This window comes from Phodopus roborovskii, unplaced genomic scaffold (genome assembly GCF_943737965.1).
Source record: "Phodopus roborovskii unplaced genomic scaffold, PHOROB, whole genome shotgun sequence".
Classification (NCBI taxonomy): Eukaryota; Metazoa; Chordata; class Mammalia; order Rodentia; family Cricetidae; genus Phodopus; species Phodopus roborovskii.
Window position 1 is genome coordinate 20,191,317 of NW_026125052.1, and position 22,948 is coordinate 20,214,264.

General features: G+C 49.5%; 1 protein-coding gene across 2 annotated transcripts in view; it reads left to right on the plus strand.

The window, feature by feature from the left end:
- Positions 1–22,948, plus strand: part of Mrc2 (mannose receptor C type 2) — a 54,311-nt gene that overhangs the window by 14,311 nt on the left and 17,052 nt on the right. For both annotated transcript variants that reach the window (XM_051178882.1, XM_051178883.1), the window contains exons 2-8: positions 15,620–16,021; positions 18,185–18,358; positions 18,542–18,706; positions 18,900–19,013; positions 19,422–19,565; positions 22,050–22,238; positions 22,402–22,556. In XM_051178882.1, coding sequence (XP_051034839.1) covers positions 15,620–16,021; positions 18,185–18,358; positions 18,542–18,706; positions 18,900–19,013; positions 19,422–19,565; positions 22,050–22,238; positions 22,402–22,556 — 1,343 coding nt within the window. The remainder of the gene's footprint in view (positions 1–15,619; positions 16,022–18,184; positions 18,359–18,541; positions 18,707–18,899; positions 19,014–19,421; positions 19,566–22,049; positions 22,239–22,401; positions 22,557–22,948) is intronic.

The window sequence follows — 22,948 nt, forward strand, 5'->3', positions numbered from 1 at the left end:
GTGAGCCCAAAGGCGTAGGTCCCCGAAGCAGGAGTTAGTTATCGGCAGCTGTGTACTGCCTGATGTGGAATTGAACTCGGGTCCTCCACAACCTCTTAGCTGTGTCTAACTGAACAGTTTCTAACATAGACACACAAGGGAGAGAGAGCAAGACTGATTCAGCTATAGAAAGTTGTTCTACGCTTCAGTCAGGACAAACCCCCCTCCCATACACACATCTCATTTTTTAAAATGTGTTCTTGCATATTTTGTTTACATGGGTTCTGGGACTCAAACTTGCATCATCACACTTTCACAGCAAGTGCCTATACCCACTAAGCCATCCCTTCAGCTCAACAACACCATTATTTTAAAATCAATAGTTCAGACGGTGGTGCACACCTTTAACTCCAGCACTTGGGAGGCAGAGGCAGGTGGATCTCTGAGTTGGAGCCCAGCCTGGCTCTATATGGTGAATTCCAGGACAGCCAGAGCTATGTATTGCGACTCTATCTAGAGAGGTTGGGGGAGAAGGAGGGGCAGAAGGGAGGGGACATGAATGAATTTGGGGGAGATATTCAAAGATATCTTTTGCAGGTGAAGTCTGGTTTGTTTGTTGTTTGTTATAGACCCAGATGATGTCACAGTGGTGGTGGGGTTCTGTATGTAACCTTTTGTGGCTGACTCAGCCTCATAAAATGAGCTCTATGGGAAATGCAGTGGCATTCCTGTGAGGATCTTAAGGTTCCCCTTGGGTTTCCCCTGCCTCAGCTCTATTTCCTTAAGAAACACTATAGCAATATTTTTTTAAAAGAAGGAATCCATAAATCCCAACCACCAGACAGGACAGATTCATGTTTTTATTCTTCTAATCATCCCTGTGTAGGCCTGTCTTTATTTTAAAACAATTTTCATTACATTGATCGATTGGTGTGTGTGTGTGTGTGCGTGTGTGTGTGTGTGTGTGTCCCGTACATGTATGTCATGACACACATGTAGCCAGAAGACAATTTGTGGGAGTCTGTTCTCTCCTTCTACTATGTGCTTCTCTGGGATTGAATTCGGGCCTGGCAGCAAGTACATCTGTCTGCTGAGCCATCTCACTGATCCCCAAGGTCTGTTTTGTTTTATTTTTTAAAGGTGTGTGTGTGTGTGTGTGTGTGTGTGTGTGTGCATGTGAGACAGATGCCCCCAGAGATCTGTCAGTATTCCTTCCTGTAGATCCCCCCAGTCACCTGTGAAGAGAGACTAGGTATGATGGCTTATGCCTGTAAACCCAGCACTTAGGAGGCCAGCCTGGTCTGTATAGTGAGTTCCAAGCCAGCCTGGCTACAGAATGAAACCCTGTCTCAAACCAAACAAAACAAAAATCCTGAAGAGGTAGAGGTTGCATTCCACAGTTAAGAAAAGAGAATGTACCTCCAGTCATTAGGTTGTAAGTAGCCAGAAGAACCTGGACTCCGGGTTAGAACTGCCTCACACTGCCAGAGTCCTCTCTGCATGTGCCCTGCCTAGGGGTGTGGGCCTTGCCCCTCCTCCTTCCACAAGCTCTCCTCCAGCTGTGCACCCTATGACTTCATTCTCCCTGCAGCTGCCTTCAGGGTTCTCTGCAGAGCTAGGATGTGGCAGACAGGGAAAGCATTCCAGGGCCCCTGACCCATCCAGAAGCCTACTTTCACTGACACACTCTTGCATCCCTTTCCAGAGAGACCTGAGAGAGTCTAGAAGTTCAAAGAAAGCCAATGATGGTTTCTTGAGTCCCAGTGTGCCTGGGAATGCAGGGAGAGGACTCTGCATCTGGATCGTGGGTTTATTTTTCTTTTAATTCTTCTGAAGAGTAAACACTCTAATCTGTAGTTATTTCCTCTTATCCTTTCTTCTTATCCCAATTGCATCTGCAAAGCCTGTTTCCCAGGCTCTGTGTTGAAGGAACACAAACAGATTCTCTTGCCTGAATTTCAAGGCACAGTAGTAACTGCCCCTTGAGTACTGTCTGGGTACGGGGCATCATTGGCTCTTGTTTTCTATAGGACAAGAGTGGGTACCTTCTCCAAATCAAGGCTCACAGCTCCAGGCAACAGGCTCAGGGGCCAAGGACCTCAGCAGGCATTTGAAGTTGTGTAGTCTAAATTCCAGAGTGGCCCATCTGTACCCTCTCTTACAGTGCCTTCCAGGAAAAGGGTGGGGAAATACCTCGTAGCCTTGCCCTCATAGAAACTGGCAAGTGGTTAGGTATGGGAATAACTTTGAGGAAGATTCTTTTTATCTTTTAAAAAGACGGGAGTCTTGCTAGATAACCCAGGCTGGCCCCAGAAATGTATACCCATCCTCTGCCCCAGCCTTTGTAGTGCTGGCATAAGGGGTATGCGCCTATACTCTGACTGTTAAGAGGGTTCATAACACTCTTAACATAGAAAAGATTCTAAACTCCCTGGACTTAGAGCCATGCTATGCTTTTCAAACCAAGCAAATCATCCTTGAAGTTGGGTCAGGAGAGCGAAAAGCTCATTATAGGAGTGTCATGTTTTCTTAGTCATATTGTGCAGCCTTTGAGATACGAATCTTGAAAGGAATGCAGTATGTCGCAGAGAATGGGGCACGGAGCGCCAAACGGCTCCACTGCACTTCTGTCTCCTTCCGCCTGTCTCCTTCCGCCTCTCTCTCTCCATAAGACAGAAATTTGAAGCATGTCTTTTGTTGGTTTGTTTTCTGGGGATGCAGTCTCCCCATGTGCACACGAGTTAGGTGTCCCCAGAGACCAGAGGAGGACCCTCTGGAGCTGGAGTTACAGGTGGTCGTGAGTCTTCCAGCATGGGCGCTGGGAACCGAACATGGGTCCTTCGTAAGCACAGTGGGCACTCTTAACCACTGAGACATCTCTTCAGCCCTCCAAGGTCTTTTGGTTTTTTTTTTTTTTTTTTTTTTTTTTTTTTTTTGTTTGTTTGTTTGTTTTTTAACTAGAAATTTAAAGACCTATTTTTATTTTTCAAATAACACTTGAAATCAAGGTAGCAGCAGCTGGCACAGAGGTCCTCATCGGCCAATTGGCCCCCAAGGGCCTCCGTTTTTCTGAATGCTGGGATCACAGGCGTGGTCCAGCACAAGTGGCCTGTGGTGGCTATTAATGGAGGTGAGGGCTCTAAGGACTGCTTCATCACTCAGTGCTGGTATGGAAATAGATGGTATAGCTTGCCAGAGAGAGAGGGAAGGAGGGAGGAAGAGAGAAAGGGAGGGAGGGAGGGAGAGAGAGAGAGAGAGAGAGAGAGAGAGAGAGAGAGAGAGAGAGAGAGAGAGAGACTAGTGACCCCACATACCCCGACATGCGCAGCTTTGCTCAGTCCCTATGACTGATTCCTGGCAGGCATGCTGGCTCACTGTTTCCAGCTCTCTGAAACTGGAAATGCACATTTTCATGAGAGATCTCTCGAGTTTTAAATGTTGTTCACTTTTCTTATCACATACAGTGAAGGCCAAACACAGCTTGCCTGTGAGCCATCCATTTAAAATACCTCAGGAGCTATCTAAAGCTTACTGACGCCAGTCTTCCCGGCCTCCCCCCTAAGCAAACTGGGCATGGTGGCACATGCCTATAATCCCAGCACTTAGAAAACTGGAGCAGGAGGATTTCAGGGACTTCAAGGCCAGCCAGGACTACAGAGCCAAACTCTTGTCTCAAAATGAAGCAAACAAAAATAGTCATTAAATGTATCAGTTTCATCGTTTGTCAAATAGAGACAGGGTTACTATGAGAACTTACAAGAAAGTGTTGCAACCAAGGATTCAGCAAGTGGTAAACATTCACACATCATGCCGTCACACATCATGCCCTGTCTCATTCTGCAAATGCAGGGTGACCACATTTCACCAGGGACAGCCCTGGCTTCTGTAGATTGTACTGGCATAATTAGTACTAATTCCCAACTTAATTCCTATTATTGAACATAAGTTTTATGGGGACAAGGCAGGTAACTCAGTGGGTATGAGTGCTTGCTGCACAATTTTGAGTTCAAATCCCCAGCACCCACATCCTTAAAAAAAATCCAGGTGTACCTGTAACCCTGTATGGATCCTGGAAGTGGGCAGTGGATATGAGAATTTCCAGCCACCGGCCTGGCTCCAGGTTCAGTGAAAGACCCAGTCTCAAGGGAATAAAGTGAGGAATGATAGAGTGAGACACTTGAAGTTCTCCTCTGACTTCCATACCACATGTACCCACACATACATGCACATACAACAGATGTACATGTATTACCTGTGTGCATGCACATGTGCACACACACACACACACACACAAGGTACATGATCACACCTGAGTGGTGTGCAGGTCAGAACAGTAACAACTATCAGATCTATTAAAAAAGCTAATTTTCAAGCTGAGCAGTGGTGGTGCACGCCTTTAATCCTAGCATTCAGGAGGCAGAAGCCAGCAGATATCCGAGTTCCAGGCCAGTCTCATCTAAAGATGGAATTCCAGGACAACCAGGGCAATCCAGAAAAACACTGTCTCCAAAAACAAAAACAATCAGTCAAACAAACAAACAAGATTCAGGGCTGGAGAGATGGCTCAACAGTTAAAAGATTGTGTTGTTCTTACTGAAGACTAGAGTTGAGACCCAGTGCCCCATCAGGCAGCTTACACATGCCTATGACTCCAGCTATGAGAGCATCTTAACAACTCTGGCCACTATGGCACCTGCATGTGCATGTGTGTGTGTGTGCACGTCATGAAGACACACACACACACACACACACACACACACACACACACACACGTAAAACTTTAGAAAAACAAAAATGTAAAGGCCCAGAGTCCAGGGTTTGAGGGCCCTTGGCAATCATTTAACCTTGCTGTCTGTCACTTCTGCTTGCTAAAGGGTGATGATGAAATGAATTTTAAACTCTCTCAGTTCACATTTCAGATGTCATTTAACAAAAGCTTCCCCTGACCCAAGCAAGGACTCAGAGAGGACACAGACAGCACCCAAGCTCTCAGTGGCCAATCAGCCAATGACCATCTCTGTGCAGGCAGCTGAAAAATTCTGCCTATGAGTTCAAGTGGTAATAATTTAAAACACTTTTACTCAGAAATTGAATGGAATATTAATATCGAAAACCTTAATTTCTCAGTAACACATCATTATGTTTCAGTATAATTCTGCTTTTCTTTGGTTTCTGTACCTGTTTCTAGAGTTTTTTTAATTTTTAAAAAATGTTATTTATGTGGGTATGTGTGCCTGCGTGCGTGTACACGTATTTGTGAATACCCACAGAGGCAGAAGCATGTCTGATCTCATGGAGTTAGTTACAGGGGGTTGTGAGCCACCTAACATAGGTGCTGGGAACTGAACTCTGCAAAAGCAGCCAGTGCTCTTAACCACGGAGCCATCTCTTCAGCCCTCCTAAAATGTTTACTTAGAATACCATGGAAAACTGGAAACCACAGGGTGACCCATAAGAGAGCTTTATTACTGTTGGTGCTACAGTAAGGGGGGGAGTGTGTTTTCTCATATTTCTTTCTTTCTTTTTTAATATGGAACAAGCCTTGGTTTTTAAAATTTTTTTTCCATGCACAGAAATAAGTCTTGATTTTTATTACTTAAAAAAGCCTCATATTAATGTCCTTTTCTGACTCTACATTAGTGCCTTCAACACTTCTACAATGATTTTCTGCTCCTCAATATAGGAGGCACACTTGATCTTATTACCAGGGCTGCGAGTTTTGTTAGAGTCGTATAATAGGAAAGCCTATGAGGGTGTCAAACCGGACCATTCTGAACCCCTCTAAGCATTGTCCCCGTAAGAGGAAAACTAATATTTCTGGCATTTTAGCTTTCAGTCATTGCTGCCACCCCCCCCCAACAAAAGTTAAAATTAAATGTAAAGAAACACTGTTTTCCTCAAATTTGTGTTGATGTCTCCAAATACATTCACTGCGCCATTCATCCACCATCAGTTACGTGGGTGTCCAACCTGGCACGGAGGCTGAGACCGGGATAGACCTATCAGCGCTGCTATGAAATAATATGCTCACAGTTGCCTCCCACACACGCTGGCACACAGGAACCCTGGGGACCTGCTTTAATAAAGTAGTGACTGTTATTGGTGGCAAGGGCCTAGCCCAGCTGCCAAGGGCATCCGCTTTGGTGTGGATGTGTTCCACCCACGCGTGCCCGGGTCTGGATTCCGTGTTTAGCCCCGGGGCAACGGGGTTGGACTTTGCTGGCCCAGAAAACCATTTCCTGCTGTCCCAGTATCCGTGGTTGTGCAAGTGCCCTCATCGGGAAGGAAGTGGCTGTTGGGCTGTTTGTTTTGGCTGTAGACCTGCAGAAGGTCTCTGGGGAGAGGGCTGGCTAGCTGGGTGCAGATCTGTGTGGTGCAAGGAGCCCCGCAGAGGGACCTGAGCCAGACCCCTGGAGATGCAAACCTTCGTGGGTGTGGGGGGCTCCTGGAATGCTCACGGGGCGGGGGGAGTCTGGGTCCTAGTGAACCAGAAGGAGCTGCTTCGCAGGGGAGCGAAGAGGGTCCGTAAGGTGGGTCCTGTGCTCTTGGTCTTGGCAGATGAAGCCTGGGAAGGGGCAGGCTGAAAACCAGTTTGATACTTGATTCTGACAGGACAAAGGCCGCCAGGGTGGGCCGAATGAGTTCCAGCCTTTTTTCCGTGTGTGTGTGTGTGTGTGTGTGTGTGTGTGTGTGTGTGTGTGTGTTCTTAAATAAAAATGTATGGATCTGTGTGTGTATTTGTGTGAATGTGTGTTGTGTGTGCAGGTGTAGGAGACCAGAAGAGGGTGTTAGATCCCCTGGAGCTGGAGTTACAGGTTGTTTTGAGCAGCCTTACATGGCCACTGGCAAGTGAATCTTGCTTCTGTAGAAGAGCAATGAGGCTCACATTGTAGCCCAGGCTGGCCTCCATCAATCATCCTGCCTCGAGCCTCCTGAGTGCTGGGCTTGCACACAAGTACCACCATGCCTGACTAAGACCCAACACTCCCAACCACCAGGGAGAGAGCCAGGGTGGTGATTTGTGTTCCCAGAGAACCCCAGGGGTCCAAGCCCCACTGAGACCTTTTCCCTAGGACAGGCCCTGCAGACCTACCAGAAGTGGTCTGCACAGGAAATCACAGGAAAACACAGGAATCCAGGCTTCCCACATCTCCTGCAAGAGCTCTCGCATTTCATAGAGAGGCCACAGTCCCACCTCTACACCCATTCCCATCAGACTCGGGATAGCACACTTAGCAACCCACACGTTAAAGCAGAAGGAAGTGCATGTCTGGAAAGAGACGATAGAGGAATTCCACAGCCACTGGAGCAAGGGGCTGTACCCTATCGAGAGCAGCTCATGCTGCAGGCACAATGTAACGTACTAGAAGCAGCAGGCGGCCAGCAGTTTGGACAGGCAGGAATGGATGACTGCTGAGCAACAAGGAGAAGAAAGCCCATGCCAGGGTTTTGGTAGGGATCCCGGAGGTGGGGATGGGGGGGGGGCTGGGTGCCTAGATGGAAGGGATGACCCCATCCCCTAGCCCAGGATCAATGTGTCTTCAGGTATACGGGCATAGGCGAACAGATGGAATGTTGAGTGAACTGCTGGGTCCCCAGGGTTGGCCCCTTAGCAGGGCGGAGCTGGCAGCTTCTGCTGACTCAGGGACATTTCCAGGCTTGGCCTTAAGGCCAATTAAAAACATCTGTTTCGCTTGGCTATCCTCCCTGTGGCCAGCCCTGGCTCTCCCTGGAATGACCCCTCACCTCTGCCTCTATTATTCTCTGGGGAGAATAATAAGAGAGAGGCAGAAGGAAGGGTTGAAGGCCACTCTGCAGTGTCTTCTCTGGGTCGCATCTCTCTGCCACCCCCCAAAGTCACCAGTTCTGGAAGCACGAAGCCAGATGGGTGCAGGCCCCAGTTTCAGGTTCCAGTGTCTGACCTTGCCCCCACTGTCCCCTAACTCGGAACACCCTTCTGTCCTCACCTCTGCTCCAGCCTTCAGGGTTTGGTTGGACATGCCTTTCATTCAACAGAGATTCCTGAGAGTCTGCTGCGTGCCAGGCACTATGCTGGAATTAGATTCTCCGCTGCTTTCCTAGGCAGTGATGTCTTCAGCTTGTCCTCGAGAGCCGTTGGTTAGCCAGTCCTCAGCCTTCTGTCTGGGTCTGCTCTGGAGGAGTCCTGTAAGCTACAAGGGCAGTGAGGAGGGCTTCTGTGGAGAAACAAAACCTACAGCAAGCCTCTTGGCGGGGGGAGCTCTCAAAGAGCATTGTGTGGATGTGGAAAGGCGAAGAGACCTTGAGAGGGGGAAGACAGGCACCTCTTCCAACCAGGACACATTGCTCTAAAAACTGCTTGCCTCTGTGCATCATGGGAATACATTTCCATGGCAATGACCTGGACATCTGAGATGCTGAAAGAGTGGACCACAGGCTTTGCATTGAAGTCTCTGTGGCAGTACCGGAGAGATTCCTATTAGACCTGGAAAGCCACTTTCTATCCAGCACCTTCGTTCCAACCATGAAGTATAAATTCAGGCTGACCGATTTGCACATGTGTTGATGTGTGACTTGTGACTTTTTCATTGATTGCTTCAGGGTGGTTTCTCTCTAGCTTCCTTGTAAACAGCCGAGGGCAGAGGCCCTGTCATCTCACTCACGTTTAATTTCCCTATGGTACCTAGGACAATGCTTCTTCCAGGCTTGTCATCCAAGTGGGGTGAGAGGGTAGGTTAGAGGGGCAGCCGGAGGTGGTCAGGAGAATGCACTGGGGGTCCAGCCTTCCCCGGAAGAACCCACATGCCACTGTAGACCCACGAAACTGGTCTGGCAAAGGCAGAGAGGGAGCAACAGCCCCCAGGAGAGTAAGGCAGGCTGTGTCCCAAGGATTCTTCTTCTTCTTCTTTTTTTTTTTTTTTTTTTTGAGACAGGGTTTCTCTGTACTGCTTTGAAGCCTGTTCTGGAACTCGCTCCGTAGACCAGGCTGGATTCGAACTCACAGAGATCCACCTGCCTCTGCCTCCCATGTGCCACCTGGCTATCTTAAGGATGCTTGGAATTACCAGAACAGAAGCATAAAGCAGGCAAGTTCAACACAGACTGAAGGTGTGTCTCAGTGGCAGAGGACTTGCTCTGGGTGTGCACAGACCTGGGTTCCACCCTTAACATAGAAAAGGGGGCAGAAAAAGGTCATGATCCTGGGTGATTCAAAGAATGGAGGCCAGAGCCCTGGGAGAAACATGGGAGCTCCGGCCACAGACTCGGTGACTGGTGTTACCGGAACACGCTACTTCTCCTTGCCAATATCCAGCTGGTTTTTTTTTTTTTTTTTTATGTCACCTCTTCAGGATAGGAAATGTGGCTGCTGGCAGCCTCCAGCTAGAGATCCCTACAGAAAGAAAACTTTATTCTAGGATCATTCTCTGATTGTCCTGGTTTGAGTTTTGTGTCTGTTGCATCACGGCGGCCAAGGGGTTTGGATACCATCATCAGTCAAGAGTGAGCCTTGTGTCCACCCGCTCAGCCGAGCTCATTATTTTCATACAAAGAAGAGGTGGGAAGAGGGAAGGGGAGGAAGAAGGATTGGGAAGAGATTATGGGCAGGAGGCTCACCGAGGCTAAGAATCCTGCCAGAATCTCCATTTCCTCAATTCAGCCCACTGATGAGGGCTGGAATCTGCTGCCGTGTCCTTGAGGCACGCACCAGGTCTAGCACCTATGAAATTCTTTCCTCCTCCCTGTTCCTGGTTTTGTTTTTTAACCAGGTTTCATGTGGCTCAGGCTGACTTTCAACTTGCTGTATTATTGAAGAGGACCCCTTCCTGCCTTCAATTCCCAAGGGCTGGGTTTAAAGGCCACCATGCTAATTGGATATGCTCGTTATGTTTCAAATATGAATATTGGGTGCCTTTGTGTGTGTGTGTGTGTGTGTGTGTGTGTGTGTGTGTGTGGCCAGCAGTTGAACACAGGGAGTTACATCCCCAGTCCTGAAATTCCCAACAAACATTTGTTGAATGAACGCATGCTCACATCCAACCAATGCCCAGCTCACTGACTAGCTTCATTTACTTATTCATTCTCACATACATATTGAACCACAACCTAACAGGCAGCATTGTCCCAGGCATGAGATGGTTGACAGCAAAAATACAAGTGGTCACTTTCTCCCTGTCAGGACAATCTGAGATCCTGGTAAGGGTGGGGTCTCTGAAATGGGCACTGGCATCCTGTACTCACAGGCGCATGGGTGTGCGTGGGTGTGAATGAGGCTGCCTGCTCCATATATGATTGATGAGAACACTTCGTCCTCTTCGCTCCCTGATCAGCACTTTCTGCTCTGCCAAGGCTTATGTTCCTGCACGAGGTCCAAGCTCCTGGCCCCTGGCTTGGCTGGGTCCCCAAGAACCACCTACAGGAATTCTCACCGCCGCCTCTCCTTTGCTCTCTAGCTCTCCTTGGCTCTTTGTCCCTCATCCAGGACCCCTTTTCAGTCATTGCCATGGCAGCTTGTGACCTGCATTCTTCCCTCTGCCTCCAGATCTTTGGGTTTCAGAGCTCTGTCCTGGGCTGTCTTTCTGATTCTGAGACGCCGGCTGAGATCTCTCTCAGGCACCTGGAGTTTAAGGGCTCCCAGTCATTGTCTTTCTCTAATAGGACTACAAATCCCAAGAGGGTAAAGATGGCAGAATGTGCTGGGAAATTCCTTAGGGCTTGTCGTTGCCTGGAATGTGTTGTGTACCTTAGCAAGTGCTCCAAGAAGTTAAGTGTATTTGAACCCAGGACTAGGGTGGTCGTTGGAGGCCTTACAACCATATCCCATTGGATAGGAGGGAACCCAGGTCCTGAAAGACATGGCGATTGGGCACTCCAGTCCCTTCTCTGAGTTTCAAATTTCTCATTTATTGAGTGAAAGGCGTTTGGAGTGGCCTTTGCTAACTGGTGTGAACCTCTTTTGGTAACCCCTCCCCCTGACCTTTTCAGAGACAGGGTTTCTCTGTGTAATGGCCCTGGCTGTCTTGGAGCTCACAGAGACCTGCCTGCTTCTGGCTCTGCCTCCCGAGTGCTGGGATTAAAGGTGTTCACCACCACCAGGCTTTTTTGGCCCTTCCATTTGACATTTCTCATCTCAACTTCAGTCTGACTGGGGTTGAGTTGGTATGCCGGCTGGGAATGAGAGAAAGGTACAGTCCCATTGGAAGCCCACACCAGCCGGAAGTTTTGAGCCATATTGCCCAGTCCTATCTCTGGGAAGCATTTATAAAAAACAAGCAATATTGTCTCCCAGGCCCTTTCCCTACCCCCTTGCTACGGCCACTGTCATTTGCTACTGTCTTCCCTGGGGTGAAATTTTAGCCGATACCATAGTCGGCCTACGGTTTGTGTGCTATTCAGTAGGTAAGAGGGCTTGCTATACAAGCATGAGAACCTGAGTTAATTTCCTGTGTCTGTGGGTGGGTGGGCAAAGCCAGGTGTGGCTATGCATGGACCTAGAACCCTGGCACTGGGTAGGGCAGAGGCAGAAGGATCCCTGGGGCTTGTTGGTTGCCAGCCTAGCTGGTTCCCTGACAAGACTGTCTCAAGGGAATAAAACAGAGCAATAAAGCAGGATGCTGGCCTCCACACACGGCATACGGGCTCACGCACCCGTATACAACATGTGCATATACCGTAACACACACACAAACACATATGCACACACACATGCATACACACACGAACTTGCACTCACACAAAGATACTCAGCCTTAAAGGAAGAGTAGGTGAAGATTGGGTGGGTCTGGATCAAATCCTGGGCCCAGTTACAGTTCTCTATTCCGGAAATAGGAGGTCATTTGTGCTCATCACAAAAATATCACATTTAGGAGGGTATAAATAACAGACTTATTTGGTCATGGATTTGGAAGCTACGGAGTCAAAGATTAAGGCATCAGCAGCTTCAGTGTCTGGTGTCACTCACCCCTCCCACCCAGCCATCTTCTCACTGTGACCTCCTAGACTGGAAGTTTGGGGGAGGGGCACTCGGTTAGCTCAGGTTGGCCTTGAATTCCATTATGTAGCCAAGGCTGACCACGAACGGGTCCCCCTATGCCCACCTCCTGATTGCTGCTGGTGGGGTTACAGGCATGCAGCCGGCACACCTGCTTTATGTGGTGCTGAGGATTGAACCCAGGAATTTGTGTGTGCTAGGCAAGCTCTCTCCCAACAGAGCTACATCCCGGCCCTGCCCTGCCCCTGGGAGTCTTTTATAAGGGTATGAATCCTATTAATTAGTGTTATTACCCTTATAACCTCGCCACTTCCCAGAGGCCCACACCCTAACACCATCACACCCAGGGTTAAGATTTCAAAATAGATATTTGGGGAGGGATGTAAATGCTCAGACTGCGGGAGAAAGAAAGCGCAGATCACAGGTGTGGGGGAGCCATGGATAGGAAGTTTAGCTGTGACAGTCACCCACAGACACCCCCCCACCCGGAGAGGACACCTACACATACAGAGACAGACAGACAGAGACAGACAGACAGAGACAGACAGACAGACACACACACACACACACACACACACACACGGGCAGGGTGTAAATCTTAAAATGTAATAAAAAATTAAAGAAAACGGAAGCGTAGGTGAGTGGTGTGTTGAGCAGCCTCCCCCTGAGCACACTGCCCCGCTTGAGGCTCTACTGATCGAGGTTGCAGAATCAGAGACCTGAGTTTGGGGTAACTAAAAAGGCTAAGAGCCAACAGCAAACATTGTAGACAGGAAGCAGTCGGAAGTTCTTCCGACAGACCTCTTCAGACCCTCGGTAGTTCCTAAATTGTCACATGCAGGGAAAGGCCCAGGTTCCTACATACAGCCAGAAGCAGCCGCTGGAGGCGGAAGTTTAAGCTCTCTCCTGAATAGTCTGCAGGAAAAGTTCCACCAAGTCAAAGAGGCCTAAGGTTGTCACCTGAGGTCTTCTAAAACCCAGTAGGGCCCAAGGCTAAGGGGTGCACCCTAAGACCCAAGGTACAACAATGCCTAAAGCCCAGCTCCCACAGGATACAAGTGATCCGCTATGAAACAGAACTCGACAGTCTTTATAGGAAAATTTAAAAACATTTCCTGTAGCACATCATCCACAAAGCCATACAGTGTCCCACCCATATGTCTAATATGTACTAAAACTAAGTAGACACAGTGTCTGGAGAGCTGGCTCAGCTGTTAAGAGTTCTTGTTGACCTTCCAGAAGACCCAGGTTTGGTTCCCAGCACCCACATCAGACAAGCATAACCACACAGAACTCCAGCTCCAAGGGACCTAGGGCTCTCCTCTCATATCCTTAGTGCATGTATGTGGTGTACGTACATACACTCACGTATACACACATACACGTTAAATAAAGAATTCTAAAACAATTAGCAGACGTTGTCCACGATGTCTAGTAGACAATAAAAGTGGCCAGATCATGCGGAATCAGGCTCACAGATAATTCAGATGCGGGGGAAAATCAAAAGGACATATTTCAAGGAAAATGAAATTATAATCAAATCATAAAATAGAGGACAACTGTGGTTTATTAGGAGGTCAGAGAGGGTTCTGAAAATCTGACTTTTTTTTTTCTTCCCTGAAATGTGAATTGTCAGGGGGAAGAAGAAGTGTAAAGGCCTTGAGACTGGAAACAACCAAACAGGGATGTAAATAAATTGGGCACAGTAAGACATTAAGGAGGTGTCTTGGGGTTTCTGTTGCTGTGAGGAGACACCATGACCACAGCATTTAATTGTGGTGGCTCACTTACAGTTCAGAGGTTTAGTCCATTGATGTCATGGCGGCATTCAGGCAGACACAGTGCCGGAGAAGGGGCCGAGAGTTCTCCATCTTGCAGGTCACAGGAAGTGGCCTGAGACACTAGGTGTTACTGGAGTTCAGCTTCTGCTCTGGTTCAGGTCCTGAGACGGGAAATGACATCATCACAAGGACGAACTGACCACCGGGTGGATCGCTCTCCAGTGATCCCAAATAGCTCGAGCTGTCTTTATTTATAATTAAACTGAGTTTTTCTTACATGAACAGCTTTATTATTGACTCCTATTATTGACCTTTTATGAAATACTGATGTGTTAGCTGGTCATTTTAAGGAATACATGGTAATCATTATGAAAGCCTCCATTGTTCCTTTTTATGCTTCCCCAAATACGCCTTCCCACCTCTACATAGCTTTATTCTAGACACAAGAGTTCAGCAGTTTTTACAGCTGAACTAAACATCTAGCCAGACACATCCTGCTCTTTAGCACAATGTCAGCTGGAAGGTACAGAGTTAAAAAGTAATACACATGGGTATAATGTTTTAAGAACAACTGTGTTCAAATTCAGACAACTCTTTCATGTCTGTAAGACATGATTTTCTACAGTTCCCTTTTCTACAAGAGGGTCCTGTGTCTCAATCCCTATAAAGGCTGACTTTGATGAGGCAATCTTTTCCCATCCCATCCCACCACACCATACTTTCCCCACCATTATAAGCTCCTGTGTATGGTAAAGATGGAGCTATCCATCCCACATTTTGCATTGCATTTCCCCCTCTTGGAGCATACTCGATCCTACCATTGAATCTATGCTTGGTGTCAAGGAAACTTACTTCCAACAGCTGGCACTATATGTGTTCATGACACTATGCCCCTATTCTGTGTATGCATGCCTTACTCTCCTTCCCAGAACTGTGAGACATGGTTAATGTTCCAAGTGTTGTTTTCTCATACCTACCTAACTCTCTATTGAGTCAGAAAAGCTCCAGGGACTAGGAGTTGGAGTTACTAATTCCAGATAAGAGATTTGAGAAGCATTAGCTTCCTGCTGATTCCAAGGGGGAAGACATTCAAGGGAGGATAGAATTTTCAGGTAAAATTACAGCTGTTGCATGTGTGACTGACAGAATAAAACTTTTAAAAAAATCACCTAAAGAATCAACAATATAATGAGAAAGAAAATAGCCTGTGAGCTGCTTGAGTTCAATAAAGTCCTGCCCTGTGGAGCCTCGAGGTTCACTGGTCCTTGCTAAGTGAGAGACTGTCTCCCATGGACTTTGCCTCTCTGAGACCCATTGGACGGGCATTCATAGGCTGATTCAAGACTAGTTTGCGCTGCTCCTGTCAGGATGTGGCTTGAGCACGTATGAGACCTCAAAGCCCACCCCCACGGTGACACACCTCCTCTAATAGTGCCACTCCCTTTGGGGACCATTTTCCTACAAACCACCACAGTAAGGAAATAGGACAATTATAAAAATACTGTAATGGCCGTTCTTTGAAACTCAGGGATTATTTATTTCTAGAATTTTCCATTTAATATCTTGGCACAGCTGTTGTCACTGGGTAACATTGAAGCAGAAGAAGCCACAGATAAGGGCACATTGTATATGTGGCACTGGATGTTCTCTAGAGTTGGGTTTGATTGCAGAGCTGGCCAGAGGCCTGAATCCTGCTTCCATGTGGCGATGGGACTGAACAGGAATGAGCTATGCCACCTTTGAACACAGGGGCATAACCGTGTCCCTCCTCCTGCCTTGAACTGTGACAGAGAGAGCCAAGTGATTTAACGTGAGACAAGCGCAGGCGATGGTCAGTGCCTGAAGGCCTTAGCATCAAAACCAAAACTTCCTGTCCTGTGTTTCCTTCCAGAACCCGACGTCTTCCTCATCTTCAGCCAGGGGATGCAGGGCTGTCTGGAGGCCCAGGGTGTGCAGGTCCGAGTCACCCCGGTCTGCAATGCCAGTCTGCCTGCCCAGCGCTGGAAGTGGGTGTCCCGGAATCGACTCTTCAACCTGGGTGCCATGCAGTGCCTGGGAACAGGCTGGCCGGTCGCCAACACCACAGTTTCCCTGGGCATGTATGAGTGCGACCGAGAGGCCCTGAGTCTTCGCTGGCATTGCCGTACACTAGGGGACCAGTTGTCCCTGCTTCTGGGGGCCCGTGCTAGCAATGCATCCAAGCCTGGCACCCTGGAGCGTGGCGACCAGACCCGCAGTGGCCAGTGGAACATCTATGGCAGTGACGAGGACCTGTGTGCCCGGCCCTACTATGGTGAGGGGCTACTTGCTGGCAAGAGGTGCCAAAGGGGCAGGGCTATGGTAACAAGGCCTTTGACTGCTGTGGGCCCTTGGCAGTCACTGTTTAATAGGAAAACGTTTTAAATAATTAGGAAAATTAACTTGAAAGGGTTTAATTTGATTTTTTTAAAATTTGGACTTGAGGCTGGGGAGATGGCTCAGTCAGTGAAGTGCTTGTCATATAAGTATGAAGACCAGGGTTCAATCCCCAGAATCTGCATTAAAAAGCCATGACATGCTTATAATCCCAGCCCTGGGAAGCCAGACACAGGAGGATCCCGGGGCTCCAGGGGTAGTCAGCCTTGCTGACTATATGCCCCACGCTGATAAGAGACCTTGTCATAGAATCCAAGGTGCTACGGGCAGTGGTGACACTCGCCTTTAATCCCAGCACTCGGGAGAAAGAGGCAGGAGAATCTCTGAGTTTGAGGCCAGCCTGGTCTATATCATAGCGTGAGTTCCAGGACAGCCAGAGCTACACTGAAAACCCTGCCTCAACTCCTCACCACCCACCACACACACACTTAAAAAAGAAATAAAGAAAGAAAACTCTGAAGTGGATAGCTCATAGATAACCCAAATGTAAACATTGAAAAGATTATGTAGAGGGCAGCTGGTTTCTTCAGAGCCTAGAGCGGCCTTTCGGAAGATGCAGTCTTTCCTTCTCCCTCTGAAATGTGCATTGTCAAGTGGAGAGGTGCAAAGGCCTTGAGACTGGAAACAACCAAACAGGAACATGGAGGTCGATGCTGACCGCTTCTCCATGTGCAATTAGAGGTCAGCAGGGTGGCTCGGTGGGTAAGGGTGCCTGCTGCCTGAAACCTACATGGTGAAAGTAAAGAAATAACCTATCACACACACACACACACACACACACACACACACACACACACAACGAATAAAATGTAATAAAAATCTAAAGATTAGAAAGTAAGAATAATGAAAATTTCAAAATTAGCTTGCACCATTTCATAAAGTGACAGAGGACACGCAAGACAAGGATTCCCCCTGTGCCCAGGGAAAGTGGCATTAGAACAGGAAGCAGCTACAGAGACTCATCTGAATCTTCTGGAAAAGGGCTAACACTATAAAGAGGATCGTGACGAGCCTGGTGCAGTATGTTAAGCCCAGGTAAGGCCTTAGAGAATGCAGATGATTAAGACATGGAAGACATCACGGCTCAGGGTTACCCTCCTGGCACTGGGGCTGTGGGAGCAGCAGGGCTAAGGCTAGCCTTGGCTACACAGTGCATTGGAGGCCAACCTGGGCTATGTCTCAAAGAAAGGGAGTGAGGGAAGAGCTGCTGCAAGCATTTTGGACTGAGACGAGAAAGGAGGAGGGGCCGGGAAAGCCACCCCCAAGCTGCACTTCGGTAGCCATTAGAAATATGACATTATGAGATTGGGGCTGGTGAGACGGCTCTGTGGGTGCACACACCTGTCACCAGACTGGACAACTTGAGTTCAATCCCTGGGATTCACACAGTGAAAGGACAGAGAGAACCAACTCCCATAAGTTGTCCTTTGACTTTTATACATTGTGTGTGTTCCCTGCCCCCTAAATAAAATGCAATAAAAAAAAAATCCTGACAGCATACTGGAATAGTTAAAGAAATTCAAGATTAATACTGCTTATGAAGACCTCAAAAACGAATACCCCAAAGTTAAATGACACCCCTACCGTCCATTCACTCTCCATGGCAACACCACCCAGGTTTTGCAGGCGCTTCATGGGGACCTTAGTCACACAAGACCTTGTGACCAGATCCATCTTTGGAATGCTTTCCCAGAGAACACCCCTGTTCCAAGATAGCCGGTTTAGGAGCAGCCAGGAGCTTCGGTTGGCTGGCTCAACCCTCTGTGGCATTGGGAAGACATTGGAGGGGCTGGGAAGCCTTTGCTCACCTAATGGGGCTGTGCAGCAGGCCTGTCCCATGTTCCTCAGCCGTCACAGTAACGAGGTGTTTCTCTCTTTAAAGCCATTGTTTGGTGCCGTTTCCTCCCACCCCCAGACTCTTCCGGCTCCTGCCAGCTCCCGTATGCCCTGGCTCTTGGGTTATAGTGGATTTTCCCTTGGGGTGGGGCAGGCAGCCTGTGGGGGTCTAGGCACCAAGACTTGGCTCTCTCTTCCCCTGTAGAGGTCTACACCATCCAGGGAAACTCCCACGGGAAGCCGTGTACTATTCCCTTCAAATATGACAACCAGTGGTTTCACGGCTGCACCAGCACTGGCCGGGAAGACGGGCATCTGTGGTGTGCCACTACCCAGGACTATGGCAAAGATGAGCGCTGGGGATTCTGCCCTATCAAGAGTGAGAAGCAGAACGGGTGGGGAAGCCCTGGAGGGAGGCTGGTGATGATGAACAGGGATCAGGGATTGGGGGCCAGACAGGCTCAGGGGGCCGAAGAATTTTCTGGAACGGAAGTCCCTTTTACGTGATGTAGCCTGTGTGGGAGCTGGGGAGGGACCTATGGTCCATCTGTGGTGGTGGCAGGTAACGACTGTGAGACATTCTGGGACAAGGACCAGCTGACTGACAGCTGCTACCAGTTTAACTTCCAATCCACGCTGTCCTGGAGGGAGGCCTGGGCCAGCTGCGAGCAGCAGGGTGCCGACCTACTGAGCATCACCGAGATCCATGAGCAGACCTACATCAACGGTGAGATGGAGGCAACGCCCCTGTGGCTCAGCCCACCCGTGCGTGCGGGGGGATGGGGGTAAACAGGCAGTCTGAGATCAGTCCCTCCTCCCACCTCCAGGCCCGACTCTGTACTCTTCCGATTTGAGAGGGGGGTGTGAAGAGAGAGTGGTTGGGGCGCCGACAGGGATTTCTCAATGACCGCTCTTTCCAGGACTCCTCACGGGCTACAGCTCTACCCTGTGGATTGGCCTTAATGACTTGGACACCAGTGGAGGCTGGCAGTGGTCAGACAACTCACCTCTCAAGTACCTCAACTGGGAGAGTGGTGAGACGTGGGGACCTCCCTCAGTCCCCCCTCCTGGAATGTGCCCCAGTGCCTTGGTGTGAAGTGGGAACTATGGGCCCACAGCACCCTTCTCAGTCAGAGGAGTCCTTGCCTAGTCTAGGGTTTAAACCCAATTTCAATCGCTAGTCACAGCTTTTAGACGCACACAGCTGCATCTGCGCACCCAGGGCCTACCCAGGGAGGGGAGGGCTAAAGTATACATTGCTGATTAGGGGTTTTAGGGCGGTGTGAACCCCGCCAAGAAAGCAGGGTGACTCAGGGTGGAAAGGACAAAGCTCTGTGGAGAGTTGGGCTTCTCTGCAGACATCACTGGGGGTGAAAGGCGCAGAGACCCTGAAGAGCACTGGGGGCGGGGTGTGAGTCAGTAGGAGCCTCCTTCCTGGACAGATCAGCCGGACAACCCAGGTGAGGAGAACTGTGGAGTGATCCGCACCGAGTCCTCAGGGGGATGGCAGAACCTCGACTGTAGCATCGCCCTGCCCTATGTTTGCAAGAAGAAGCCCAACGCCACAGCCGAGCCCAGCCAGCCAGGTGAGCCAGGCCACGGCCAGCCAAGGCCAGCAGGGCCTCAGCTCAGTTCGGCCCTTCTTGTTCTCTACAGACACAAGTGACTCTGATTCTCTCTCATGAGTATCTGGCTAGTCAGGAAAATTGGAATATGCCATTAACTCATTGGGTGAACATTTCGTTGGGAACTGTGCTAAAGGCTGGCAATATTTACCAGGCCCTGTGGAGACCACAGTCTGTTGGAGGTCACAGGCACCTTAGTAGTTAGAGTACGGTGAGCTAGGGGCTAGGAAAATATGTAATGAATGCAAAAGGCAGAGACTGAGCTTCTGAGAGTTGAGAGGGTTTTCGTGAATATGATGTTGGACTTGAAATTTCCAGGTTCATAGTAAGTTTAAAAGGCAGAAAAGGAGGACTGGGGGTGGGCAATAGCTCAGTTGAAGACCTGAGCACATTCTAAAGCCAGGTTGGAGGGGGGCAGCTATGATCCCAGTGCTGGAGAGGCAGACAGGAGGATCCTGTGGTTCACTGGCCTACAGACCAGCCCGCTTGTTAAGCTCCAGGCCAGCAAGAGACTTTAGAAAACATGGAGGATGATACTCATGGTTATCCTCTGGCCTCCACACACACATATGAGCACCTGTACACACACACACACACGCAGAGGCAGAGAGAAGTGGGAGGGGGTTCTGGCAACGGGAGCTGCCTGTGGGAGGTGTGGATGCCTGCAGCGCTAAGAGATGGAACCCTGTACTCTAGAGGGACCCAGACAAACCCAGCAGCACCTGGAAGCCTGTTAGCCAAACAGATGAAGAGGCTCTGCCCCAGATAAGCTGAATCAGAACCTGTATTTAACAAGACACCCCCAGCCCCCCACCCCCGTGATTCTACAGGGCCTTTGACTGCTTGCAGAAAGGCAGGTCGCAGCCAGTCTCCAGAGTCTGAGTGGGGCTGGGTAGCCCATGGGAAGCTTCTGTGGGCTTTTAAGCCAGGGAGTGTCTTGCTCCAAGGTGTGATTCAAAGAGATAAATCCTGGGAGAGATGGAGAGTAGGGTGATGGGCAGGGCCTATTTTGGGGAACTGTCCCCTCTGGCATGTGGCCTTGGACATGCAGCTGGGTCTCTTTGAAGTAGAGTCCGCACTTGTGAATTGAGAATGGCTGCATTCCTTCTTGCAAAGTTGTAAAACTGGAGCCCCAGCCTGCCCTGGCCTGGCCTGAGAAATGTCTCTATGGCTGGCATTTGTCAATGCAAAGCTAGAGGGGCTTCGTGGTCCATTTTGTGTAGCTGTGTGTTGCTAACGTAGGGATTTTGACAGAGAAAATATAGTATATCCATGGAAACCTCCACAGAGAGGCAGAGTACCCCAAGAGGGATCTGTCCCCTGTGGCTCATGTGGTGAGCCCTGATCTAGCCACTAGGACCTGAATACCAATCTGTGGCTTAGATTTGCCTCTCCTGTCCTTATTCAACCCCCCAAATGTTTGCAGGAAGCCTCGTCTCAGCAAGAGGACAACTTCTGTGATCTGGCTAGTCTCATTATGAAGGACCAAAGCAGGGGTCACATTTCCTGAGGACCCTTCTTCCCTTCAGGCCCCTGAGACTTGAATAGCTACTAAAATCTGTCCCAGGCTGCAGTCTAGAGTCTTAACTCATTGGCTAACAAAAGATGATTGACACACAGAGCAGGCTTGTCCCTTTTCTCAGCCCACCCACTCTGAGGAGTCTCTAGCAAGAAGTGGTGGGAACACCCCAGTCGACCCAGGTGGAGCTGGTCTCAGGATTCAGATCTGAAGCAGTGCTCAGGATGGGCCCGCATCTTCACTCTTGCCCAGACAGAACCCTGCCCGAGCCTGACTTTGTGGGTGGTTGGATGAAATTTAGTTTTCTTTTGCCAAGACCCAAGTGAGGACTTGTTTGCCTCAACTGCCCTCAGACTCCATTCCCTGGTGGACAAAGCCAAAGGGTGCCTCTGAGGGTACAGGGGAGGGCCTTCAGAAGCAAGAGGAGGTGTGAAGGGGAAAGGAGCTGGTGAGACAGATCTGCCAGACTTGATGTACCCTGCATTGTTTCTGGCTGCTCGCCCTACCTCCGGTCAGACAGGGCCCCCTCGTTTTTTTTCTTCTTTCCTTTTTTTTTAAACCCAAGACTACCTAGGCCAACCGAGAGGGGGTGATCCATAAATGCTATTTGATGGAGGTTCCATTTAATAAGCAAAGGGGCTCCGAGTTAAGTTTGATTCTCTTAGCGGGAAACCCTATTATATGCAGCCGATACTGGCTCAGTGTAGTAGTCTGTCCCATCGCCTACCCATCTCAGCCGGAGAGGGCCTGTCCTGTCGTGGGTTGACTGTATCCCTAGGCCTCCAACAGCTATGGAGGATTTTTGTTTTAGGTATCTGAAGGTTATTGCCATGGGGAAGGCAGATGGGAAACAGGTTGGGGAGGGTGTGTGTGACACCCACAGGGTTCTGTCTGAGCACATCCGTGTGCTCGCTCTCTCTCCACAGACAGGTGGGCCAATGTCAAGGTGGAGTGTGACCCCAGCTGGCAGCCCTTCCAGGGTCACTGTTACCGCCTGCAGGCTGAGAAACGCAGCTGGCAGGAGTCGAAGAGGGCGTGTCTACGGGGTGGGGGTGACCTGCTTAGCATCCACAGTATGGCTGAGCTGGAGTTCATCACCAAACAGATCAAGCAAGGTGAGGGGTTGCCTGGCCACTGTGCAGGGCAGAGGGGAGGGGAGGGCAGGGGAGGGGGTATGTCCAATCCCTTCCTTCCCAGGAAGTGCAAAGAATGTTCTTCTGGCCTGAGGCTGACCTCAGTGCCCTCTCTCTCCGGCTCTCCTTCCCTGCTGTTCCTCAGAGGTGGAGGAGCTGTGGATTGGCCTCAACGATTTGAAACTGCAGATGAATTTTGAGTGGTCTGATGGGAGTCTCGTGAGCTTTACCCACTGGCATCCCTTTGAGCCCAACAACTTCCGTGACAGCCTGGAGGACTGTGTCACCATCTGGGGGCCGGTGAGACTCTCCTCACAATGGCACCATAGCACCCCCCTGCAACCCCTGTGCACACCAAGTCCCTCCTTCCACAGGAGTGGCTGGCAGGGCTTGAATCCTACCTTCACCTCCATAGCTTAGTTACCTGTAGGGTTGGAAGAGAATCTTCCAGAAGCCTTAGGCAAATAAATGGGCAAGCCCATTCTTGGTCTCCTGCCAGATGTTCCTACCAGCAGGTGGCACCAGACTCTGCACAATGGCGAGGCTGAGCAAGCAAGGACATTCTCTGCCAGCCCTTGCCCTCCAGGACCCTCCTCAGTTCAGGGTTCTGTTTTCTCAAGAAATTATGGGATGGCGATTGATTGCCATGCCTTGCTTCAGGCTCAGGGTGGATGGGAGAAGGAATCGAGGCA